The following is a 23,895-nucleotide window of genomic DNA, read 5'->3' as shown; positions in this document are numbered from 1 at the left end:
AAGCCTTGTATGTAAAGGAGTTTAAGAGATTGAGTCAGAGACTACAGTGGCAACTATTACACAGCTATGACATTTTTTTCTTACTGATGGAATCTTCTGTGGTCGGTTGAATGGTGGGTCCAGGTAGGCACCAAAAGTTATAAGTTGCTTTGAGACAGGGGGAGTTGTCTGGGATTGATGGGCAGTGTCTGAAGTGGTGGGCCCAGCAGTGCTATAGGTTTAATATGGCCGTGGTGCGAACTCCTTTGTGAACCAATAAAACCTCTTATTTTCTGATTGATTTTCATTGTTCGTCAGCGGAAGTTCACAAACACAAAACTAATATGCCCCTATTTGGTGCATAAGTGGGGAAAGAAGGGTTACAGTTACTATATATGAAAAGGTTGACGTTTATAAACGGGAATACCAAGGTTAAGGTTTCAGCAATAACTACAAAGAACCAAAAGTAACACTAAACATAACATAAAATGAAACCAACAATAAAATCAACATTCCATTTCTTTGGAATGTTTGTATCCTGTGAATGTGTTAATGTTAGTTATTGTTTGGTGTTTGGTGAAGATGTTATTAAGAGCATACGGTGTTGGGAGCTTGACATTTTAGTAACTACTTTTTAGATGATTTCATATACATTGTGATTGTGGGAACATGCTTAGAGGTCATGTTACATGAGTGTGAGGTAAGGTTCCAACAATGTTGGCAGGCCTCAAAATGTGTATTCGCTGCTAGTCATTGGTGAGTGATGACTCAATCTGGACGAACGGAAATTGTGTGCGCTGTGTTCATGTCAAGGGGGTGAGTGACTTTTTATATTGCTTGCAACTTGAAATGTTTGCCCCCTGATCTTGGTTTTAATCATCTTTTTAATTTTCCATTATAGGTAGTGTTAATGTTGACTTTATGTTTAATAAAGGGTTAAATCGGAACATTGTAATTCCAAACGTGTAGAAACTTTCACTTTTTAAAGATAGTAATCTTAACTTGGCTTACATTTTTTTTCTCCACTGATTTCCTAGTTTTTTAAGGGAAAGGTGCTTCTAATTTTCCCAAGCATGTGTTTACAAATATAACTTGGACTTGAATTAACCAATGTAAGCTGATTTGATATTGATGTTGTATGGTGATTCCCACGTTATGTGACCTTCTCTGAGAGAAATTGTACATAATGGGTCTCACTGTATGAGGCGATTACATTTTTGGATCTTTCTTTCTTTCGGCCTAGTCTTATTTTTACAGCAATCTGGATTGTTTGTGTATTGTTAACTTATAGCCATCCTTCTCTGTGTATAGCTTTTTATTCCACTACAGTGAGTGAATATCATATTTAACTGCTTGCTTCGCTTGGGCTTTTAACTTGGGCTGCCGGGCCGTTAACACCCGTTCCAGCCCCTGGAACAGGTGCTTAACGCCACAATATATTCCTTCATGTATTACTTCTATTCTGGGGCTTACAATGTGTGCTTTACACCGCTCTTCTCTCCTTACAAGCAGCGTTTGCTGGCGCCCGTCCGTCCGTCACTTGCCTTGGAGAATACAGAAGTGTTAACACCTCGCTGCTTTTAAGCACTGTTTCCTCCAAATCAGCCACTTGCTGACAAAGAAGGATGTATAGCTTTTCAGTGAGCATTTAATTTTTTCAGCTCCCTTCTGGCTGGACTAACTGTATTTGTCTTCATTATAATGTATGCACCCACAAGTGTCTCAAACTTCCCTGCTCTATGCAAGGGTGGCCCCAACCATCATGTTGAAATGGGCCCCAAACCTCTTCAGCTGGCCACCTGGGAGTCTTGATTTGGAGGCCAAGCTTTGTAAAATGTGGCTTCAGTTTCAGCAGAGCGAGGGTGTTTTTCTGTTTGGGGTTTACAACAGAAAGATGGTTTGAATTTGTTGGAAGTGGTAAGAGTTGTCCAATGCTCAACCAAACACGATTATTTGTTTCCAGGTTTTCAAAGGGTGTGCACGTGATCGGATGGTTGGTTGGATTTTCCATTTCACATCTTATTGTTTCTTTTGTTTTGTCCTTCTCAGAATGCTATGCATAATTGAATGGATATTTGTGTTTAGGTTGGCAATTGCACACGTTTTTGTGCATTGTGGCACTTTTTTTTTTATTCCGTTGCCCCTCCGTGCTTTCTATGCATGCTTTAAAATATTGGTTCATTTCATTGGCCTTAAAAACTGAATAGTTCAATTTCTGCTGATGCAATGTTCAACATTTCTGTGGCATGCACCACTTCAGCCCAGGGACTAGGAGTCGGCCAAAACTCTTGGAAACCGAAGTAGTCCATTTGCATAGCTCTTGTGCTTAAGAGTGCATTTTTCGAAGGTCCCGTGCAAAAAACATTTTTTTTTCCAGCAATATATTTCTACATAATGTTGATTGGAAGTTCCCCACATCTGGCATGAATACTGAGATTTTGTCAGATCAGGGGCCTGACACATTTTATGACCTTTCCTCAATAGAAGCAAACCCTTTGAGGAAAACATGTTTGCATTATCCCATGAAAGGGGCCACGTAACATTAACTATGCTGCTGCGATCATGGTAGTATGCATAGCTACATGTGCACATACATGTGTCTAAACCATGCACCCCCTCATATATCACCATTCTGAAATACAGATTGATGTTTAAGTATTATCTGGTAATATAGCTCAGCAGATTAAGCTCTTGCCTGAGGTCTGCGTGCACCCTGGGGTCACAGCTTTGCATCCCAGCAGAACTGACTCAGCCCTTCATTCTTTCAAGGTTGAAAAAGTTAAGTACCATTACAGTCGGAAATCTGTAATGCATGGCAATCTGCAATATCTGTACAACAGCCTGGAAATAAGGTTCTTATTACAGGATGGCTGTGACATCACAGCTGACCTTTATTAAGAAAATGACATCACAACTGCTCTAATCAGTTATTATGCTTCAGTTGTGACCTCAAAAGGCCTGCTGCTTGAGTCAGAAGAGAGCGTTCCAGCTGTCAGTGAAGCACTTAATTAAAGCTGTGAAAGCTTTTCAAAATCCTTGCTTGCAGAATAGTTGTGTGTGTCACCTTACAGCCATTAATTGACATGGACCTGTTTAAGGTATAATGTTTACTTTGAGCACTGCTGGAGTTCAACAAAGGTGAGCAAGAATCAGCATGTTATTACTTCTTTAAAAGCCTAAGATGAAAACTTTTTTCGATGCATTTTATGAAACTGCTTGAACTATTTTTCTGCAACACATTAAGAGTTGCACTGTTGCATATTATATATTGGTTGTATCGATCAGCAAATGGAAGATTTGTTACATTATATTATGCCAGAGGCAAGGAATTAAAGGTAATGACAGTGTGTGGCCATGTATTATGAGGAATAAAATACCCGCTACCAGACATAAAAAGGATATTGCACGTGACCTTGGAGTACTGCGACATTACCAAGGAACTCAGCCCTTGGCCTTGTTCCTCTGTTTCATCACAAAACTGCTCTGTGATTTGCAATATTCTTATAGTTTATGGTAGAGGTACTTTATCCCATATATTACGGCATTCAAAATTGGGAGGAATGTGGTATTCTGTGCTAATTAAAAGCATGACATTAGAAATACAGAGAGAATGGATAACAAATGGTTAAAAGTGCAATATTGTTGCATAACTTCCAATCAAGAGGTTTATCAGCCATAGACTGGTTGAGTGTTTTTTGATGCTGGCGAACCCCAGAGGGTGACACCATGAAAAAAATGTAAGTAGTTTAACATTTCCGCAGCAATCTGTTTAAAAAACTGCAGTCTTACCAGATGCTCCTGGTTCTATGATAATTATGTTTCAAAGATTTCCATCGTTTTCCATTCTAATTTTTTACACGTATTATCAGTATATTTTGAGATTGACTTTTTTTTCTCTAAAAGATTAAAGCCAGAACTATTTTTCTGCTTTTTTTTTAGATATACACTGCAACGTTTTACCAATGTCCACACCACCAGTAATATAAATGCCAGTCTTTGGTGGGCAGTAGCACGCATGCCTGTTTTCAATGGGTATTACCAGATATTGACAATCTCAACATTACGTAGATACTAATATGGTTTTTCTCCACGTGCTCAGTAACATGGATGGTCAGTCTGTGGGTGGACATATGTAATTTATTGTCATGTAAATGGGTCTTGTGTTATGCCCTTCTCCCAACTTGATTGGCCTCATTGATAAGAGTGGCTCTCTAAGAATAGAGGCAGTGGGGTTTATTTATTTATTACATTTGTAAAGTGCGCCTAACCCTCAGGCATCTGAGCGCATAGATTAAGAAAGGGTTGTTTGCAGCATAGAGGAAGAGGCAAGAGGCAAATGCTTCACATGTGGTGTCGCTGGGTGCGGGTTAGACATATGCCAACCCTGACTGCCACTCTGGTTGAGTGGGTATGGAAGTAACACTTGGAAATATTTTTATTCAGAGAGGAGAGCCCAAGATATGAAAGATTACAATAGTCCGGGTCTTGGTTAGCCACTGATGTGCGGGCCGTCGTAGAGCGAAAGAGCTGAGCTTAGTCGTAGTTTAACTAATGTTGGCATGGTAACTAATAAGCCTGAGGCAGCAACGTGGAGGAAGTGGCATTTGTGTGTGTAATGCAAGGTGGTCAGAGACTTTAGAGGGAGGGTAAACAAATGAGGGGTGGATAGAATGGGACAGAGAAGCTTTGGGCACCATCCAGGAGCGAGGTAATTCGCAGAATTTGGGGATACATTTAGGTTGGCCTGCTGGCTGTCTGTGGCAATATTTGTTGGATCACCCTTCAGTTGTGTGGAGTCTTACCCAAATGAGTTAATTCTCCAGATAGTCTTTGTCAGAGATGAATGTACATATCTGTTAAAGTTCACGTAATTTTAGGAGCTCCTTCCACAGTGTGTGTCAAAGAAAACCCCAAAAGTCTTCACCTTCTGAAGAATCAGGGGGGGGGGGGTGGGGGTAGTCAAGAATCAAGAATGAAGGATGGTTAGAATTGTTCCTGATGGTGCTGCAGTCTAATAAGCAAACCCATACATGTTGCACCTTTAGGGCTCAGTCAGTTGCTATGCAGCTATTCCTTGATGACAGAGAAAGTATAATGTAGGTGTTTGCTATCAGAAGCAGGATATCGAGAGAGCTAAAAAAAAAGAAGAATTGAGTGTGATTGGCATATCAGTGATATCCCACACTGAGACTAAGTAATAGATAATGGAAAGGTTTAGTATAAAAGTTGAATAATAGTGGGGGTAGAGCTGACCACTGTGGAATACCACCAAATATAGTGTTAGGCTCAGTAGTCATTCCTTTCAAGCTAACATGCAAGGGGCCTACTTCCCGAAAAGGATTCAGACCATTTCAGCACAATGTTCAACACCCAAACAACACATCAAAATCTATGTAAAGTGATTCCTTGGTCAAGAGTGTCAACAGCTACGTAAAGGTCAGCCATCACAATAACGATGACTGAGGGTTATCCAAGTTCAAACAAAGTTGTGCTCTGACGTCTAGGAGTGGTCTTTCCGTACCGCATCCTGGCCAGAAACCAGAATGACGTTCCCCCCAGAAGCCCATGTATCTCCACAAATGACTGCAGTTACATTGTTACAACTTCCCCCTTCAGAATTTTTATTAAGATAAGTTCAGTTTGCAGTGAGTCAATAGTTTTTAGGCTGGCCCGATTTAAAGACTTTCTTAAAAGGAGGGTTATCCAGGATTGTTTCGAACTGGGCGGTGTAAAGTCTTGGGTTATGGAATTGTTAACCATGGTTATAGGATAGGGCATAATAACCGGCTCACAATTTATTAGGATATTTGTAGGACAAAGATTGCCAGTGCAAAAGGTGGGGCTTATGTTGTTAACAATATTTCTCATTTTGGCTGCCAGATAATCTCTCTCAGAAATTGAAAGGACATGTACTAAGGTTCGATGTGTTCATTGTAGAGTCATTTGTGAACTTGTAAATAAAGTGTGTGTCATCTGTGTTGTTGAAGCATCTGTGACATGAGTTGTTAATTAGTTAAAGTGGCTGGGTCATGTAGATGTTGAAGGGTGGAGTTTAGAGACTGGATTCTTGGGGTACTCCGTGTGTTAAGGTACAAGTACATGACCTTAAAAGGGCCACATTTGTTGTTTTAATCCGCTCGGTCAGTAATGATTGTATCCAGCATAGAGTGATTGGTTTTACTCCAATGTCCTCTGGTCTTTTTATTAGGATCCTGTGACTGATACTGTCCAAAAATGGGCCGCACGATGAGTGCGCTGTGTGAGTTGGTGTCCACATTGCTCTTTAGGATGTCCCATATCAAGCATAGTGTGGATTCTGTTCCTCTCGTTATCGTGAATCCTTGTTGTGACTCATGGAGAAGACTATTGTTTTTGATGTATTCCGTAGCTGTTGGTAAATTTCTCAAGGATTTTGATGAAGAATGATGTTTTGGACATTGGATGGTATTTCAGTTGGTCGATTGAATCATCTGTGAGTTTTTAAAGGCTTTTTTGGAAGGTGTGAGGCTTTTTTGGAAGGTGTGAGACATAACCCCTTGATTACTGAAGTTTTTGAGGAGGGGTAGGAAGGCAGGTGGTAGTCTGGGCTGCTTAGTTATGGATTTGAAGTTGTTGGGGGGGCATGAGTCTTTCTGGTCTTTGAACCTGCTGTGTTGCTAGTGTTGAGTACAGTGAGGAAGTGTTGGGAGGAGAATGGGTGAAAGGCTGTTAGTGTTATCGTAGGTCTCCCTGGTAGGGTATGGTGGCGTTGGTCCATTCCTGTCCAGGTAGATTTAAAGAATTGTGCTGCTGAAGTGTCAAGATGGAGGCACAGAGTTCCTACAAAGGTGTTGATGCCATGCAGCGGGCTGCAGAGTTTATGAATTTGTTGATGATCTTGAAGATTCCCTCTGGCAATGCTGGGACGATTATATTTGATGTGTTTGTAATGCGTTTTTTTGCTTTGATAGTTTCTGGTCTCTTGAGCCAAAGCTGTCGTCACTCTCTTGAACCAAAGCAAAGTGGTCAATGGTAGGCCAATATGTATGTAGGAAGGAAGTTTCTTCCTCAGATTTTCTCGAGCTTTCAGTTTTCTTTGTCAATGAGATTAAGATACATAGTAAACTATTAAGTGACTTGATTCCTAATGAGAATCTGAAGTATTTTGGTGACTTACTGTCCAGAGTGTTGGTTTTTTGGTTGTGGATGTATTTGAGTTAGTTGTCTGGTGGGCTCGTCTGGTTGTCACGTGTGTGCTGGAATTTGGAAGCTTAGAGTTTTTTCCTGGAGATGTCCAGTTGAATCTCTTTCCATGATCTGGTTAAAGTTGGGGGTTCTTTGCATGATTTTTTCAAGCAGTGGTGCTTTGGACAAAAGTGCTTAGTAGAATGAATCGGTGGCCTCCAACCGGTAAGCGGACTGCGGAGGGAGCAGTGATTAAATTCTCTTTGCAGAAGACACCATCCAAGGAGTGTCTGGGTCCTTTAACTAAGTGATTTAAGTATACCACTCAGGGGTTTGCAGGGAGTGACTTTGTGGATTTGTTGTCCCCCTTCTCTAGCCAGATGTTTAAGTCTCAATGTATAGCGAGGTGTTGGCCAACTTCCAAAGGTTTAGCGACCATGTTGGCCAACTTGTTTGCAAAGGACAGGTTGTGAGAAGATGTTCTGTAGATGAGAAAGGAGCTTACTATGGACATCTGGGAGGTTGAGCAGATTAGGACCATGGTGTTTTAACTGCAATTATGATCATTCGATTGCTGCATGTAGCACACTGCAACCTAACATGGCTTCCCTATTGCCACAGGCCTGGAAGCGCTGCTAACATCGTGGTCACACTGGTCCAATGTCTGCGTCCGTTATCTATTTTTTCAGCATGTACAAATAAAAACAGAGTGGAAAGCAACTTATTTCTGTCTCACTTTATCTGAATTTAACGTTAATATCAGAAAACAGAACCATAATTATACATAACAACAGGAGTTTGCAGATTCTTTTCTCCCCATTTCTTGGCTGTTCTGTTGCTAGGCTACACAGCATTTTAGGTGACCTTTTGTCATCATGTCAAAGATCCTGCTTCCCATGGCCATGAATGGACAAAGGTGGGCTCGGTGTTAAGTTTACCAAGTTACGACTAGATTCATGGTGAAGCTGCCTGTGACATCAGGGAGTGCCACATGCTAGCTTGATGACATCATTAGGTATCACATTGCTCACAGGAGATGCAGATCGGAAGCTCTAATTTAAAAAATAATAGGAGATATTTTCATTTGTCTCTCTTTGAGTGGGATGTGGGTGAGGCCGGCAGGGATGAACTTGAAATCCATTATTTAAACTTTTGAACGTTATGTATTTTTTTGTATTTGTATTTACATGTTTACATTTTATCTGGTTTAAACAAATCATACCATCATAAGTAAAATGTGATCACATTAATGACATCAACGAAATTCAAATTCTTTCTAAAAATCTTGGTTGGATAATTGTGCCCATCCCATAAACAGAAGCATAGAACATCTTCATTGCTATCAGCAGGGTAGAGGGTGGCATAGCCTTCTTGGCCCATTAGCGCCGGGCACTGGAAGGTTCGGGAATGCTTAATAAAGGGGTGGAAATTAACTTGTTAAATTGCCTTTTTAAGGAATTTTGTAAAACCTTTCTGTTCCCTCTTGTTTGTGTGAAAAGTGCATATGTGTACTGTAACGCACAATAAGTAAATACATTAATAAAGTTTCATTCGGGTACTGGAATAGTGAAAGTTTTTAACAAATATGTATTTGAAGCGGACACAAAGCAGATAGAAGGCGCTCTGATGTAGGCAGGGGTTTACTTCACTCCATATTAAAATGAAAAAACACACACACGCCGAGGCTGGGAGGAAGGCGCGCCATGAAAGGCTCACTGTGGGAACGGCGGGTTGTCACGGGAAATTGAAACCATAAGACGAAAATGAATGGAAGGGGTCACAAATTAGAGCCTCCAGCACTTGCAGCGAAAAAAATGAAGAAAAAAAGGAAAGGGAAAGACAATCTTCTTATGTCCGCCTTTATCTCGCACAGGGATCTGCGAAATTAGAAAAAGCGGAAATCCTGCAAATGACCGTGGACCACTTGAAGATGCTTCAGGCGACCGGAGGCAAAGGTAAGCCGGCGGGGCGACTGTCCTTAATACTTACTGAGCGGAGGGGGGCGGGGGACGCAGCAAACAAGCTCGCCATAGGCGGGTCCAGATTAAAGGAGCGGGAATCGATGCTAATGGCAGGATTGAACTCGTGGGAAAGAGCTGCCGGGACAAAAGACGGCACTTGACCCTGGGCCTGTGTTTGCTTTCATAACACTGTGGGAGTGCAGGCTTCATTCACTGGCATCCCAGTCCCAGGGTTTGTTTGGGCTTTGCGAGGGAGCTCAGAAATGCGCACCGAGGGGAGACAAAACAAACACGCAAACATCCACACACACAAACAGGGGGCCGGCGGCTGCGCTTCTGCTGGCCAAAAAAAACACCCAAGTGAAGTCCCGCGCGCCCACGAGGCAGCGGGACAACTGCACTGCCCTCCCGTGCATGGTCAAGGGATGGGGCAGCGGCTTTTCGGATATGGATTGGAGATGTTTGTGGGTGGCGCATTCTGTTAACCTTAAAACCTGCCCGGAATGGCGACTTCAGAGCATGCTGTTGTACACCATTGTTTAGCATCTTTGGACAAAGCTTTGTCCAATGTATTAAGGCCGAAAAAATATGGTATTTGCAGAGATCCAGAAAGAGAAATATTGATGAGAAGGACATTTTACTAAAATTCTGTATAAACACATAGGATAAAAAAAACACCTGAAAGCATAAAGTAGGGCGAGTCAAACACGTCCAATGATTGCTAAAATTGCCAATGGATTTGTGCAGTAGCTAAATGTGCACTGCCCAGCGGTACACATGAGGCCATGCTGACGCCGGTGACATTTGTGACTCCCCTTAGCCTAGTACCACTCCAGTATCCTCCCATTCTGAACCCTGAGCCCCCTATCAGACCAATTATTTACTATGCTACCCGTGTGTTATGCCGTTCCTGGCTCTACAGTTTCCCTATTCTATGTATGACCTCTTATGGGCACTGGCGTAACACAAATTCCCCAGTAAGCCATGGAGAGCCTCCCCCATCCACGCCAAGCCCCCTAGCAAAGCATGGAATGCGGCCCACAGCGGCCCCCCAGAACCTCCATGCGCCCACCATGTCTCTGATGATCACGCTGCTGCAGGTGCATGCGCGTGCTGCACTAGGTGAAAGATGTATTTTTTTTTTAATGAAAGCTCAGATCTGTCTTGTACTTTAAGAACAAGGGGGCAGTGTCCGGTACTCAAATATACCAGCCACCAGTGGCAGCTGGTGGTTTATTTTTTGTAATTGATGGGGCAGAAATATTTGCCACAAGTATGCAAGAGCGACCGAGTGTAGCGGGGTAGCCCAAACCCACAGTAGTGGGGGATGGGGCGTGCCCCCTGAGATTTTATTTTTCATAATGGGTTGAACTGGTGCATTATACAGCACACTTTCTGTGAAATACTGGGGAAAAAGCCTGACGGTTTACAATCGGTTTTGTTGGATGACTCATGAAAAAATACAATCGATGCAAGTCACTAACAGTGCACAGGAACATTTCCTAATGCATTGTCATGCCTTTCCCTGCAATATGTGTCAGTATAGAAAGAATATTCACGCTTGTTGTGCCCTTACATTTCCATGCTGACTGCACCAATATATGCCAGTATTCCCGTATAAGAACATACTCATATCTGATTTGCGCTTAATGCCAATAATGATACTATAAGAAAACATGTCTGAGCTGGCTCTGCCAATATATGCTAATTCCCCCCGCCCTTCCTCCGTAAGAACATACAACTGTTGGCTCTGCCATTAAACATGCCATACCATAATAAGAAAACATGTCATGCTTGCTTTATCATCGATGCTAAGTAAAAAATGTCATGCCACAATAAGAAATAGCTGGGCTGGCTGCACCAAAAGGCTAGTCTAGCCATATAATAACACTTATAATGCTTGCTTTATCATAGATGCTCAGTAAAAAATATGCCACAGTAAGAATGGCTAGATTTGATGCAAACAAATGCCAGTCTAGTCATCTATTACCACTTATGATGCTTACTTGCTCTATTATAGGTGCCGGTATAAAATGTCAAGGCGCGGTTAGAAGTTGCCAGACTGGCTGCACCAAAATGCCAGTATAGCCAAATAATGAGACATATGCTTTATCATAGATGCCTAGAAAAAATAGTCATGCCAGTCTAGCAACGCATTAACACACATCAAGGTGGCTTTGCCCAAAAATGGCAGTAAAATATGCCATGTCACAAAAGGAAATGTCAAAAATGCTCCAGTGCTCCTTGGGCCCTGCAGCGACTCATACGCACACAATCACACTCATACCCATTTACCCACTCATCCATATACTTTCTCTCACATTCAGTAACACATGCAGCCAGAACATTCAAACTGCATTCTCCACCTGGGCACCCACCTAGAACATTCACACACAATCATATTCATATCCATTCACCCACAAGTTCCTTTCCCATACACCTTCTCTCACATTCACTCACACTGCATTCTCTAACAGTGCACCCACCCACCCAGAATATTCACAGTCACATTCATACCCATTCGCTCAGATATCACTCCTTCATATGCCTTCCACATTCACTCACACTACACTCTACACACAGGTACTCACCCCAAACATTTACACACACATGCACAAACACACAATCACATTGACCTACACCTTTTCCCAAATCCACTCAAACCGCATTTTCCACACAAACACCCGCCCTACGTCTCTAACATTCACTCACACTGAATTCTTCACAGGGGTAGCCACCCTGAACATTCAGACACAGGCATAAATCACATTTATACCAGTTTACCCACTCACTTCCTCACACATCAACTCCCACTGCACTCTTCAGATGAGCACCACCCAGAACATTCACACACACAATCATATTCACACCCATTCAGTCACCAGTTACTCCCACATGCACGCTCTCACATTCACACACACTATATTCTCCACACTAGCGCCCACCCAGAACATTCACGCACACAAAATCACATCCATACCCATTCATCAGCAGTGACTTACCCATGCTCCTTCTCTCACACTGCATTCCCGCTCAAGAGCACCCAGAACATTCACACACAAACTGCATTCTCAATCACTTGACAGGTGCATTTGCCACCCATACATAAATGTGTCATTCACATGCACGCACACATAAACATGCATACATGCATATCATTACATACTTAAATACACAATCAAAACAGACACACACTCATGCACACACTTCACACATACAAATTGAAAAATTAAAAAAAAGGTTTTCTTACCTGTTCCAGCAGATCCAACACTCCGCTTTCCCTCCAGGCCTCCAACTCACACGTGCATGCAGACAGGAGTCAGTGTCTGCTTCCTGTCTGCGTGCGCAGCGAGCCGAAGGCGGAGCGCCTCCTTCCCACATCACCTGCAGTTTTCCCTGGCCCAACCCTCGTCCAGATTTAAGGTCCGGGTGAGGACTAGGCTGAGGCCTCCCGACCCCTTGGCTGTGGGGCTACCGTTATGCCAGTGCTTATGGCCATAGGGGTCTAGCGCTCTGCTCCCACTGCAGCTTCCTAATTCCAAATGCACTTCTAGCCCTGGGTCGCCCTCACGAATATTCCAATTCCTATTATCCTTCACACCAGGGCAGGCTCGTGTCTTCTCAACACAGACACTGGTACACTTCTTTCATTCCCCTTCCTGATCATGAAAACCATCCATCCCACCCTTATTAACCTACCAATGGCTAATCCCCTCCACACTCCTACACCAAATACAGGTCGGTCTGCATCCCCCCCACCTACACTCATGGCTTCACTGCATCCTGGCCCTCAAATAGGCGCTGTGCAAGTAAAAGTCGCAATACCTAGACATTGAGGCTTTGGGTCTCCGTATCACAGTGCATGTTGAGCGGTGTTTGTGGTAGAGGAGAGGGTGGAAGTGGGTACTGATAAGCCCAAATAGAGTAGTGCAGAAGAGTTGGGGGAACACAGGGTAGGTCCATCTGTTTTCGGAATTGCTGGGGACACAGACTGATTACCAGCTTCTACTATAAGCCTTTCTTTGGATCCCATGCTGATATCCCCCTAAAACACTGTTCTGCTAGACATACCTGTGCCCAAAACTAACCAAAATCCCTGATCTGTTTCCAGTTCACTGTGATGGCCCGTACCCAGAGGGCCACCTGCCCATCCTGCTGCAGGATTCCCATCACCACCAGAAAACAAGCATTGGCAATGCCAATAGTTTTGCCGTTTACTGCTGCTCTTTGCATTTTGCATTTATGAGCAGCAGGGTGTAAGGAGAAGAGTGCAAAGTTTCAAGGAGGATGTGATAAGGGGTGCAGGTGTGCAATAGAATGAGAAGGGAATAGAGCAAGAGGAAATAATGAGTGAGAAAGTGTGAAAGGGTAAGACATAAAGCGAGAGTGAGAGGAAGGATGAGAAGGGATAGAGAGGGATGGGGTGGGCAGAGGAAGAGAGGGAATAGAGTGGATTTGGAATAAAGGGTGTAGGGTAAGTGAGGCTAGAGAGGGGGTAGGGTGTGTGGGGTGGGGTAAAGAGAGGGGGTCGGATTGAGTGAAGAAAGAGGGGATAGGATGGATTGTGGTAGAGAGAGAGGGGGGTAAGGTGGGTGGAGATAGAGAGTGGGTCGGGCGGGTTGACTGGGTAGAGGGAGAGGGGTGCAGTGGGTGGGGATAAGAAAGAGGGGGTAGGGCGGGTTGGTGTGGATAGAGAGAGTAAGGTTGGGGTGGGTGGGGGTAGACAGGTGGTAGGGTGGAGTAGAGTTGGTAAGATGGGTGAGTGGGGGTAGAGAGCATTCGGTTGTTAGAGTTGGGTGGAGTAGGGTGGAGGTAGAGAGAGTGGGTTAAAGTGGGTGGGAGGCGGTAGAGAGAGTAGGGCTAGAGTGTGTGAGGAGGTAGGGTGGGTTTGGTAGAGAGTGGGGGTTGGATTAATGAGGGTAGAGAGAGTGGGGGTAGGGTGGGTGGGGTAGAGAGAGGGGGTGGTGGGTGTAGAGAGAGTGCAGGTAGTGTGATGAATTAGGTTAGAGAGTGAAGTTACAGAGAGTGGGGGTACGGTGAGTTGGGGTACAGAGAGTGGGGCTAGGGTGAGTGAGTTGGGTAGGGTTGGTGAGTGTGGGTCGGTTGGGTCGGTGTAGAGAGAGTAAGGGTAGGTTGGGTGAGTGGGGTTAGAGATAGTGGGAGTAGGTTGGGTTAGTGGGGTAGAGAGAGGGGGTAGTTTTGGTGGGGTAGAGAGAGTGGAGGTAGTGTGGGTGAGTGGGGGTAGAGAGGGAGAGTGAGGGTAGGGTTGGTGGGAAGGAGTAGAGAGTGGAGGTAGGGTGGGTGGTTGGGGTAGAGAGAGTGGGGGTATGGTGAATGGGTTGGCATATAGAGAGCAGGAGATAGGGTGGGTGGGGCTGTAGAGGCATTGGGGTAGGGTGGGTGATTGGGGTTATAGCGAGTGAGAGTAGGGTGGGTGGGTAGGGTATAGTGTGCGGGTTTATGGTGGGTGGGTGAAGGTAGAGAGAGTGTGGGTAGGGTGAGTGAGAGTAGAGAGAGTGAGGGCAGAGTGGGTGGTGGTATAGGGAGTGGGGGTAGAGAGAGTGGGCGTAGAGTGGGTCGAGGGATGGGTTGCGAGAGGGAGCAGGGTGGATAGGTGGGTTGGGGTTGAGAGAATGGGGCTATAGTATGTGGGTGAAGGTAGAGAGAGTGGAGGTAAGATGGGTGCTGTAGAGAGAGTGAGGATAGGGTGGCTGAGTGGGTGGGGGTGGAGAGAGTAGGGGTGGGGTGGCTTTGTTGTAGTAGTTGGTTGGTGGAAAGAATTATGAACAAGCAGCCTCTGGAGGACTTGCCAAATGTGGCCCAAACATAACCCAATCAGCACATGTAGTGATGGTGAGGTTGGTGGGGAAGGGTGGGTGGATTGGCATAGAGAGAGTGGGGTAGGGTGGATGGGGATGTAGAGAGAGTGGGGGTTCGGAGGGGGTAGACAGAATGGGGGTTCATTGGGCTAGGATGGGGGTAGAGAGTAGTTGGGTGGGTTGGGGTAGAGAGAGAGTAGGGTTGGTGGGTAAGGGTAAAGAGAATGTGGGGTGGGTGGTTGGGGGTAGAGAGAGTGTAGGTAGTGGGGTAGGGTGGGTGGATAGGGGCAGAAAGTGTGAGGGTAGGGGTACAGAGAGTGTGGTAGGGTGGGTGGGGAGGGATCGAGAGAGTGGTGATAGGGTAGGTGAGAGTAGAGAGAGTGGTTAGGGTGTGTGGGTGAGGGTACAGAGAGTTGGGGTAGGCTGGGTGAGTGGAGAGGTTGGGATGGGTAGGGGGATGGGGTTAAGAGTAGGAGTAGTGTGGGTAGGGGTGGGGGTCAAGAGAATGGGGCTAGGATTTGTGGGGGAAGGTAGAGCGAGTGGGGGTGGGATGGGTGGGGTGGAGAGAGTGGGGGGTGGAGTGGCTGAGTGGTGGTAGTTTGCTGGGGGCAGGAAATATGAACAATAAAGCAACCTCAGGAGGACTTGTAAAATGTAGTCCAAGCATAACCCAACCAGCACATGTAAGGGGGTGGTGAGGGTAGAGTGAGAGGGAGAAAATGCAGGTCGGAAGGTATCCAAGAGAACTATTTATGGGCAGGGGATGCATAAGGGGGGGGCAAGAAATCCCAGGTGTTAATACGAGTGAAACATGGGGCATGAAAGATGCAGTCCCAGCAGCACCAGGACATGATTGCTTCAAAACACGATGGCCCCTCCAACGTCACTTCAAAATCCCCTTTGCCCGTCCGCCTCCTTTCTCTGTTTACTTCCGTTTTAATAGTGGCCCTGGATCTGGCTAACGTTCAATACATTTATGTTTACCTTAAAAACACCACTATCGTGATAACTTCAACGTACCATTAAGACAACAAAAACAAAATGCGTCGTATTAGCATGGGACTTTACAAATGCATGTTCGAAAATCACTGCCAATCAAAAAGACATGTACTTACTGATTAGCTCCCAAAACAACGTCTCATGCATATTTCCAAGCAGTTTCAATGCCAGGTTCACTAAGGTTATTTGTGGACCCAGGTGCATTTGGTTCCTAGCTAAGTGAAATAAATTCCACAAAGAAAGAAACACTCAAGACATGTCTCTTTTCCCTTCCTATGTTTCCATGGCAGCACAACAATGAAAACATTCCGGGGCAGGGCCAAGCTGTAAGGCTGCTCAGTGAATAATGCAAGGCCGGGTGCCTGGCTCTGTGTCTTTACCACATGACGCCTCTGTCTGTTACCCACAGAACAGAGTTTTCTTTTCAACAAGCGGGATTAGGGAGCAACACAACTTTGTTTGTGAAGAACAGAAAGAAAAAGATTACTGCAGAAAGTTGACCAAAAATAGCTCAATTGGACGTGAAATAGGCCAAAATAGGCAAATCACTATGCAATTGGGAAATGGAAAGCCTGCCGACTTGCTTCTTACAAAGCTGCTGATTGGAGCAAATCTTATTAGGGAGCTCCTCATTTGGCAGTACAGCGAAGGCGTTTGGAAAAGTAATTTTATTGAGTTGGGCATTTCATTCTGTGGCACTGCGGATTGCTATGCCAATCAGATATTCTCAGTTTAGAAACCCATTTCCCTATCTTTTTTTTGTAACAATGTTTTTGTTGGGCATTCCATTCCATGGCATTGCTAGTTGCTATGCCAAACAGATATCCTCAGTTCAGAACCCCATCTCTCTCTTTTTTTTGTATCATTGGTTTTGGTAAATTTGTGGCTTGTGCCAAAAGAATTTGCCAAAACCAAAAACGATAATTCTGCTACTTGTGCTGTTTCCTGCCGCAACAGAACTTCTGTTCCGAAACACTGGCCAGGCTCTGTAGAACAGTGGCCTGCAGTAATTGACAGCGCAAGAGCAACACAATACATTCAACACTACTGTAGCTGGAACTATTGTCTTTCTCTGTGCTCCTTGTATTGTTCCCCCAAACCTTGACACATTGCGCCAACATGCACTAGAGCCAGATGCTGGTGACCATTTTTAGTTTTGGCTATTAGGTAGCACTGAAAGACAAAGCTATTGTCATGCTAATCCCTATGTCTAATCCCAACCATTGCTGCCCATCTCTGAACTCTTTGAGCTCTGAGCTCTTCCATGGATGCAGCCATTTTGGATGACTGTCTCTAAGGAAGCTATCTGGCGACAAACCAAAACTAGCGGCCATCTTTGAATGGGAAAGGTACCATGCATCTTAGTGTGGAAATCTGTATTCAGAATGTGTTTGACGTTTCTTTTGCTGAATACATTATAAATCCATGCCTTCACATTGATACATTTTCCTCTTTAAATAACTGCATTTGAACAAGGAATGTCATTGGATCTGTATGTTCCATCCCACACAGCGATCAAGCCAGGGAATTGAAAATAAGCCTGCATATAATCGCCAGATGCTGTTTTCATTTGGCATTGCCTGCAGTGAACTGTTTGCATCGGCTTGATTGGCTCCAATCTGCTCCCATCGGGCCAGACTGGAAACCCACTTTGTGTTTCGATTTCCTGGGATGCTTTTGTTTGCCCCAAGTCTAGCAAGCTTTCATTCCCCGATGCCACAGCCCTTTGATATTGGACACTAAAATCACGCTGTGCTGTTCTGGTGTGTTTGTGTGGCTCAGCAGTGTTCCCCTCACTTTCCACAGCTAAGTACTCCCAGTACTGCAGTGCTCCTGCTCCCGAGCTGTGTCTGGTCAGTGCTGCCAATGTTGGTCAAGAGGGGCGATTGGTAGACATTTAAAGTGATGGTGGTCAATTATTCCAGGCAACGTGTGTATTTCTGGCCATTGCCTGTCACCCCTCAGTGTGGTGATTGCTTTGTGGCCTTGCTTCCGTCAAACGGACATATTTTAGTGTTCACTGTCAGCGCAGAGTTCGCTCTGTCTTCCTCCAGTGCTCTTCCAAAGTTCAGCATTCACTCTATGAATGTTTGCAGTGTGTTCCTTTTGTGACTGTAGTGCTCGGCTAGGACTCCCCCAGACTCTCCATTGATGCAGACATTGTGCTCCTCTATTGCCGAGACACATATAGTGCAGTGCATGTGCTGTTGCCTTCTGGTGCTCTGCTTGAGTTGAGCACTCTCATGCCTTATAGCTCCTGTTGTATGTTTCATGCAGCGTAGCGGTTCTCCTCACAATGCTAGAGCTGAGCAGTGCTCCTCTATTAAACCGTCGGATATCAGTGCTGCGCAGCATTGAACAGTCCCGACAGTGATATGATATAGGTTATTTATAACGCACTTAATACGCAGAGGTTTCTAAGTGCGGACCAGGGGGTCAAACCTGCGTTGCTCCGTGTCGTCTTGCTTCCAAGGCGAGCATGTTGCTGCTGAGCTATCCTCCCGAGACAAGGCTTGACAAGGCTCTGCATGTGCATTGTCCCGGTCTCTTAAAGCTGATTGAGTACCTCAATCTGTTAAAGATGAAATAGCACTTCTTCAGGCTGAAGGTCAAGTCTGCCCTTGTTCTGTGGCTCATGTGACGCAGTGCTAAAGCAGAGGGTGCGTAGTGCCCTGCTTGGACCGTCCTTCAGTGAATTACTCACTCCACATCACTGTTGTCCTGCCTTCGCTCTGAGCAGCATGGTGCTGCGTTCTATTTGCTTCTGAACACACGCAGCAGAGCTGTCAGCCAGCCCAACTCTGCAGTGATCTCTCTGTTCCCACGCAGTGCCCCAGATGAACAGTTAGGTTGTCTGGCATCCTGTCACTGTGGACGCAGCTCTGTGATATTTGGTTGCAGCTGTGCCATGACTCATAGGAGTTAAGGCAGCCCTGAGCCGCACCTGAGCGTGGACATCCTTCTGTGTTATCCCGTTTCCTGCCTCGTCATCTTCTGGAGCTCTCTTCAGCAGTGCCCCCCTGCCTCATCATCTTCTGGAGCTTTCTTCAGCAGTGTCCACCTGCCTTGTCATCTCCTGGAGCTTTCTTCCGCAGTGTTCCCCTGCCTCGTCATCTCCTGGAGCTCTCTTCCGCAGTGTCCCCCTGCCTCGTCAACTTCTGGAGCTCTCTTCCGCAGTGTCCCCCTGCCTCGTCATCTTGTCGCACTCTCTTCCGCAGTGTCCCCCTGCCTCGTCATCTTCTCAAGCTCTCTTCCGCAGTGTCCCCCCTGCCTCGTCATCTTCTGGAGCTCTCTTCCACAGTGTCCCCCTGCCTCGTCATCTCCTGGAGCTCTCTTCCGCAATGTCCCCCTGCCTCGTCATCTCCTGGAGCTCTCTTCCGCAGTGTTCCCCCTGCCTCGTCATCTCCTGGAGCTCTCTTCCACAGTGTCCCCTGCAGTGTCCCCCTGCCTCGTCATCTCCTGGAGCTCTCTTCTGCAGTGTCCCCTGCCTCGTCATCTCCTGGAGCTCTCTTCCGCAGTGTCCCCTGCCTCGTCATCTCCTGGAGCTCTCTTCCGCAGTGTCCCCCTGCCTCGTCATCTTCTGGAGCTCTCTTCCACAGTGTCCCCCTGCCTCGTCATCTCCTGGAGCTCTCTTCCGCAGTGTCCCCCTGCCTTGTCATCTCCTGGAGCTCTCTTCCGCAGTGGCCCCCTGCCTCGTCATCTCCTGGAGCTCTCTTCCACAGTGCCCCCTGCCTCGTCATCTTCTGGAGCTCTCTTCCGCAGTGTCCCCCTGCCTCGTCATCTCCTGGAGCTCTCTTCCGCAGTGTCCCCTGCCTCGTCATCTCCTGGAGCTCTTTTCCGCAGTGTCCCCCTGCCTCGTCATCTCCTGGAGCTCTCTTCCGCAGTGTGGGGCGATCGCTCGCTGGTAGAGCATCACATGGGATAGCAGGATACGCGGTGGGAACAAGCCACAGTGCACCTCACACAGTAGAATTATCACGTTTTTTGTTTGGACTTTTGCGACACCTATAAGCCAAAGATATTGCATTGGAGTCCAGATAGGGAGGTACAGGGAGGGACTGGGAACCAAAAGAAGCCCTGTCAGGATTAACATATGAGGAGGGAAACAGAGTATTCTGTGGGTGTTGTTTGGTTATGTGCCCACCCATTGCCTGCCCATGGCCATGCTAATCCGTTTGGACGTGCCTGCCTCTGATCGCCCACAAAAGCCCAAACTGTTGGAATTGCCAATGCTCAAGTGTTGTGTAGCAGTGCGACTTGTGGACGAGGTTTATTTAGCCTGCTTTCTGGGATGCGACCGTGGCACAAGCTCCCGGGCCCCCAGACCTCTAACCACGTTGCGCAGAAGAATTCGTTTCATTCTATTCTGCGAGGCGAATGAAACGGCGCAAGATGTTTCCAGTTTGCCTTTAAGTAACTCAGCGTGCCACGGGAGGTCTTTCTAGATTCCCACAGCAGATGATGCCCCGGCAGAACGTATTTTTTTTACCCCATCTCTTTGCTTCCCATAGCCATCAACACTTTTAAACACCATCTCATAAATGTCAGCGGCGGAATGGGACAGGATGTGACAGACGCGCCCTTTAATCCCGCCTTTCTATCTGTGTGCGCGTGCGTGCGTGTGTCGCGCGCGCACGCGTGAGGGAGGAGAAAAGAAACCCCGCGCCCGAATTAGCATGAGGAAAAAAACTCGCCCTGGAATTTCAGCATCCCACACTACAAGATGAGAGGAACTGCAGTGGCTTTTTTTTCCCCTTTCAGTTTTTGGTTCAAAGCTTTAGAGACACGGATGGTCTTAATTTACTCTCCAGTTTGTTCGTTTGTAACGAGACCAGCCCCGGCCTATTTCATTACCAGACATGGCCACGCATGTTAATTCACACATGTCTCCTCACACCGTCACAGAGTTATTGAGGCTAGCAAGTGGCCGTTCCTAGCGCTCAGGTGCGACCTGAAATATGGGAGCGCTTTATTGGCGGAGAACGGGATATCTTACGGCAATTGGACGCGTTTATGAATCTGCCGGGAGCACAGTATAGAGCATTAGAAGGGCATCATGAAAGTCCACAATGTGCGCCATGTAAGGCACGCATTGACAACGGCACTAGGTCTAGTTTTGTACATGTAGCAGGAAACCCCTTTTTTTTCTGCAAAGGCCACACAGGGTGAAGAGACATTATATCCTGGCTCTTTACAAAGCCACACCAAGCTGAGGATTTGCTAATAGATACTACAAATGCTCTGCTCTGGCGGAGAACTGAATCTCTTCCTAGCCAGAACTAAAACAAACATGCCTTTGTAAGAATAACTGGGAATATTAAATAAGACATCAAAGTGTAATGACATGAAAATGCAGGATTTGGGCCACGAACCTCACACATGAGAGGCATATATACCATCTGCTGCTGAGGTGCACCCCCAACTTGTGGGAGCTCTTCTCTGGTCTTTAAAGTTGATCAACTTTTCTCTCCTTCCAGTCTGATTCAGTTGTTTTATAGCATCATTGTCATCTATTATGTGAACCAAGGGCGGTTCTAGGATTTTCAAGGTCCTGGGAGGCAAAAGAATTTGTATTGGCATCACACAGACATCACAGAAAATGGTACCCCGCCCGGGGAGTGTCGTGAGTCTGGTGCCTGAGGGCAACATGGGGATTTGCATTGAAAGCTGGTGCCTGGAGCTAGCAAGAGACACAATTTATGATGTGTAATAAATGAAAGGCCACTGTTATTATTATTATTATTATTTTATGATTATATATGGATCAAGACCACAAGTAAGGTTTTTGAGTAGCAGACAGTGTGAACACAATCATTATAGGGACTTCTAATTTTGGCAGATAAACCACAGTGAGAACACATTATTTTCCCAGGATCACACTAGTTAAGTGGTGAAGCTGGGATTTTAGACCAGCCTGCAACTAATGCACCTGACGATCTATCTTCCTAGCTTAGTCAATAGAAATATGACTGGCTTTCAAGAACACTCTTCTATGGAGATGACTTGAAACAAGTATGATTGTGGCTTTGGTTTCCCCCATCTTGAATGGAAGATTAGAAGTACAAGAAGGCAACTCAACATGAGACTGAACAAAGGATTGTGGATTTTGTAAGTGTACTTTCAAGACTGAAAGACCAACAACAACACACAATACTGTTTGAGAAGGTCACATGGTTGTAGTCATTGTTTGATACAGGCATGTTGCATTTAAGATGTGACGAAAATGTGAAGTGCAACAAAAAAGCAAACACTTTGTGGTATGTTTAATAAGCACAAATGAAATTAAAGCTGGAAGTTGACTTTTTTTTGTGTGACACATTTTATTTGTCACGAAAGAAGCCACGGGCAGTGCCAGCACCAGGTCAACCAGTGCCCTGTGTGCAATTTTTGGGCGCCCCGCTCCCCAACGTTCTGTAGACTACAAATACCAGAATGCAAAGGAAAAAAGAACAGTTCACCGTGGCAGTGGGAATAGTTGCTGAAGCACTCGCCCCTTTCTCTGGGGCGTGGAGGTTAAGGTTTGCAGGGTGCTGCTTAATTTGAAAGAGACAAAGCTCTACATCAGCAAATCAGGAAATGACTGAACAGCTTGTAGTGTGTTGAGGGGCCGTGCCAGGCGCGGCGTGATTCTTGGAATAGGCGGTGGCGCTGCACCTCTGTCTCTCACTGTCATGTAAAGTGTCAATCAATGACTTTCTATTACTGAGTCACGAATAGAAAGCCATTAACTGACATTTAACATGACACTTTACATTGTGTGAGCTGGCGGTGCCCTTTATCTGCAGAGCACCTCTGCCACCATACGACTTGAGCGCCCCCTAGCACTCTGGGCACAGATTTGTGTAGCTAGCTGAGCTTTTTGTGGCCTATCATGAGAAAGACACACATTACAGTTTGTATCACTAAATGTTAAAACCTAGCCTTGTAGGAATCAATGGTTATTCCACGGAACCCTCACGGCTCCGGCGGTACCTGCGGGGAAGAGTATGCTGAACTTCAGGGCAGGTGCGGGGAGGGGAGTTGCTTCCAGTACTTCACAAGGTGGTTGGAGGTTATAAGCAGCAGGGCCTTGGCGGGAAGGAAGGCCGGTCTTGTGCCAGGAGGCAGCCTTACCACAAGACACCCTTGAAGATTGCTAGTACACAGGTGGCAGCTGTTGTTTGTGGCCCTTGACTGGCCATGCCTAGCTCCAGCCCTGCTATGAACCCAGTGCTTTGCAAGCAGACATGCGTAACTGCACAGAAGACTAGCTAAAAGCGTCTCAAATGTGTTAGCAGGAGTCAGTGCGGGGAAGATTACTGGTAAACAATCCAGCCGAGGCCAGGTGGTTTCCCCTTCTTGTTACAGTCCTCATCATCCAGGCCACACCAAGCAAATCAAGCAATACTTGGGCAGACCTCCCACCAAGCCAACCATGTTAATCCTATGGGGACATGAGATCTACACAGAAACACAGTTCGAGAAAGGATAGAGAACTGGGCATGATAATGTGCCTGTGGTCACAGCAGTTACTCTGTAACTCGAGATCAGTATGTCAAAGAGAAACTCCATAGATGTCTTCCATGGACACCAGCCTAGTCCCATGGGGATGGCATGCCGTGGGGAAATTGGTCGTGACCGAAAGGGGGCCGCCATCTGAGTTAAAAGGCAGATAGACTGCCAACCCATCATCTAAGCACACAGGGCGAAGGAAACCACTCCCCCTGCCCTGCTTCTCCTGAGTCAGGCCACAGTTCACGAACCAGAGAGACAGAGCATAGAAGGGGCTGGGCAAAACAGACCTTTCACACCACCCTCTCAAAATCCAGTGGATGCGGACAGGAGCTAGAAGCGGAACCGCCTCCTGAGCAGGGATAGACAGAAGAATGGCTTTTTGTAAAAGAGAGTCTGAGAATTCCAGAACCTGTACGGCAGCGGAAGAAGCAGATGACCCTCAGGAAGGAGGCCGGGGCGACTACATAGCAGTGTGGTTT

At 46.0% G+C, this 23,895-nt stretch overlaps 1 protein-coding gene across 1 annotated transcript in view; it reads left to right on the top strand.

The window, feature by feature from the left end:
* The window catches only part of HEY2 (hes related family bHLH transcription factor with YRPW motif 2), a 61,236-nt gene that overhangs the window by 30,948 nt on the left and 6,393 nt on the right, over positions 1-23,895 (top strand). Inside the window, exon 4 of the mRNA XM_069607513.1 lies at positions 9,017-9,098. Within this exon, the coding sequence (XP_069463614.1) occupies positions 9,017-9,098 (82 nt within the window). The remainder of the gene's footprint in view (positions 1-9,016; positions 9,099-23,895) is intronic.

The sequence above is a fragment of the Ambystoma mexicanum genome, chromosome 4q (genome assembly GCF_040938575.1).
Source record: "Ambystoma mexicanum isolate Mex_15411 chromosome 4q, UKY_AmexF1_1, whole genome shotgun sequence".
Lineage (NCBI taxonomy): Eukaryota > Metazoa > Chordata > Amphibia > Caudata > Ambystomatidae > Ambystoma > Ambystoma mexicanum.
This window is presented reverse-complemented; position numbering and strand designations above follow the sequence as displayed.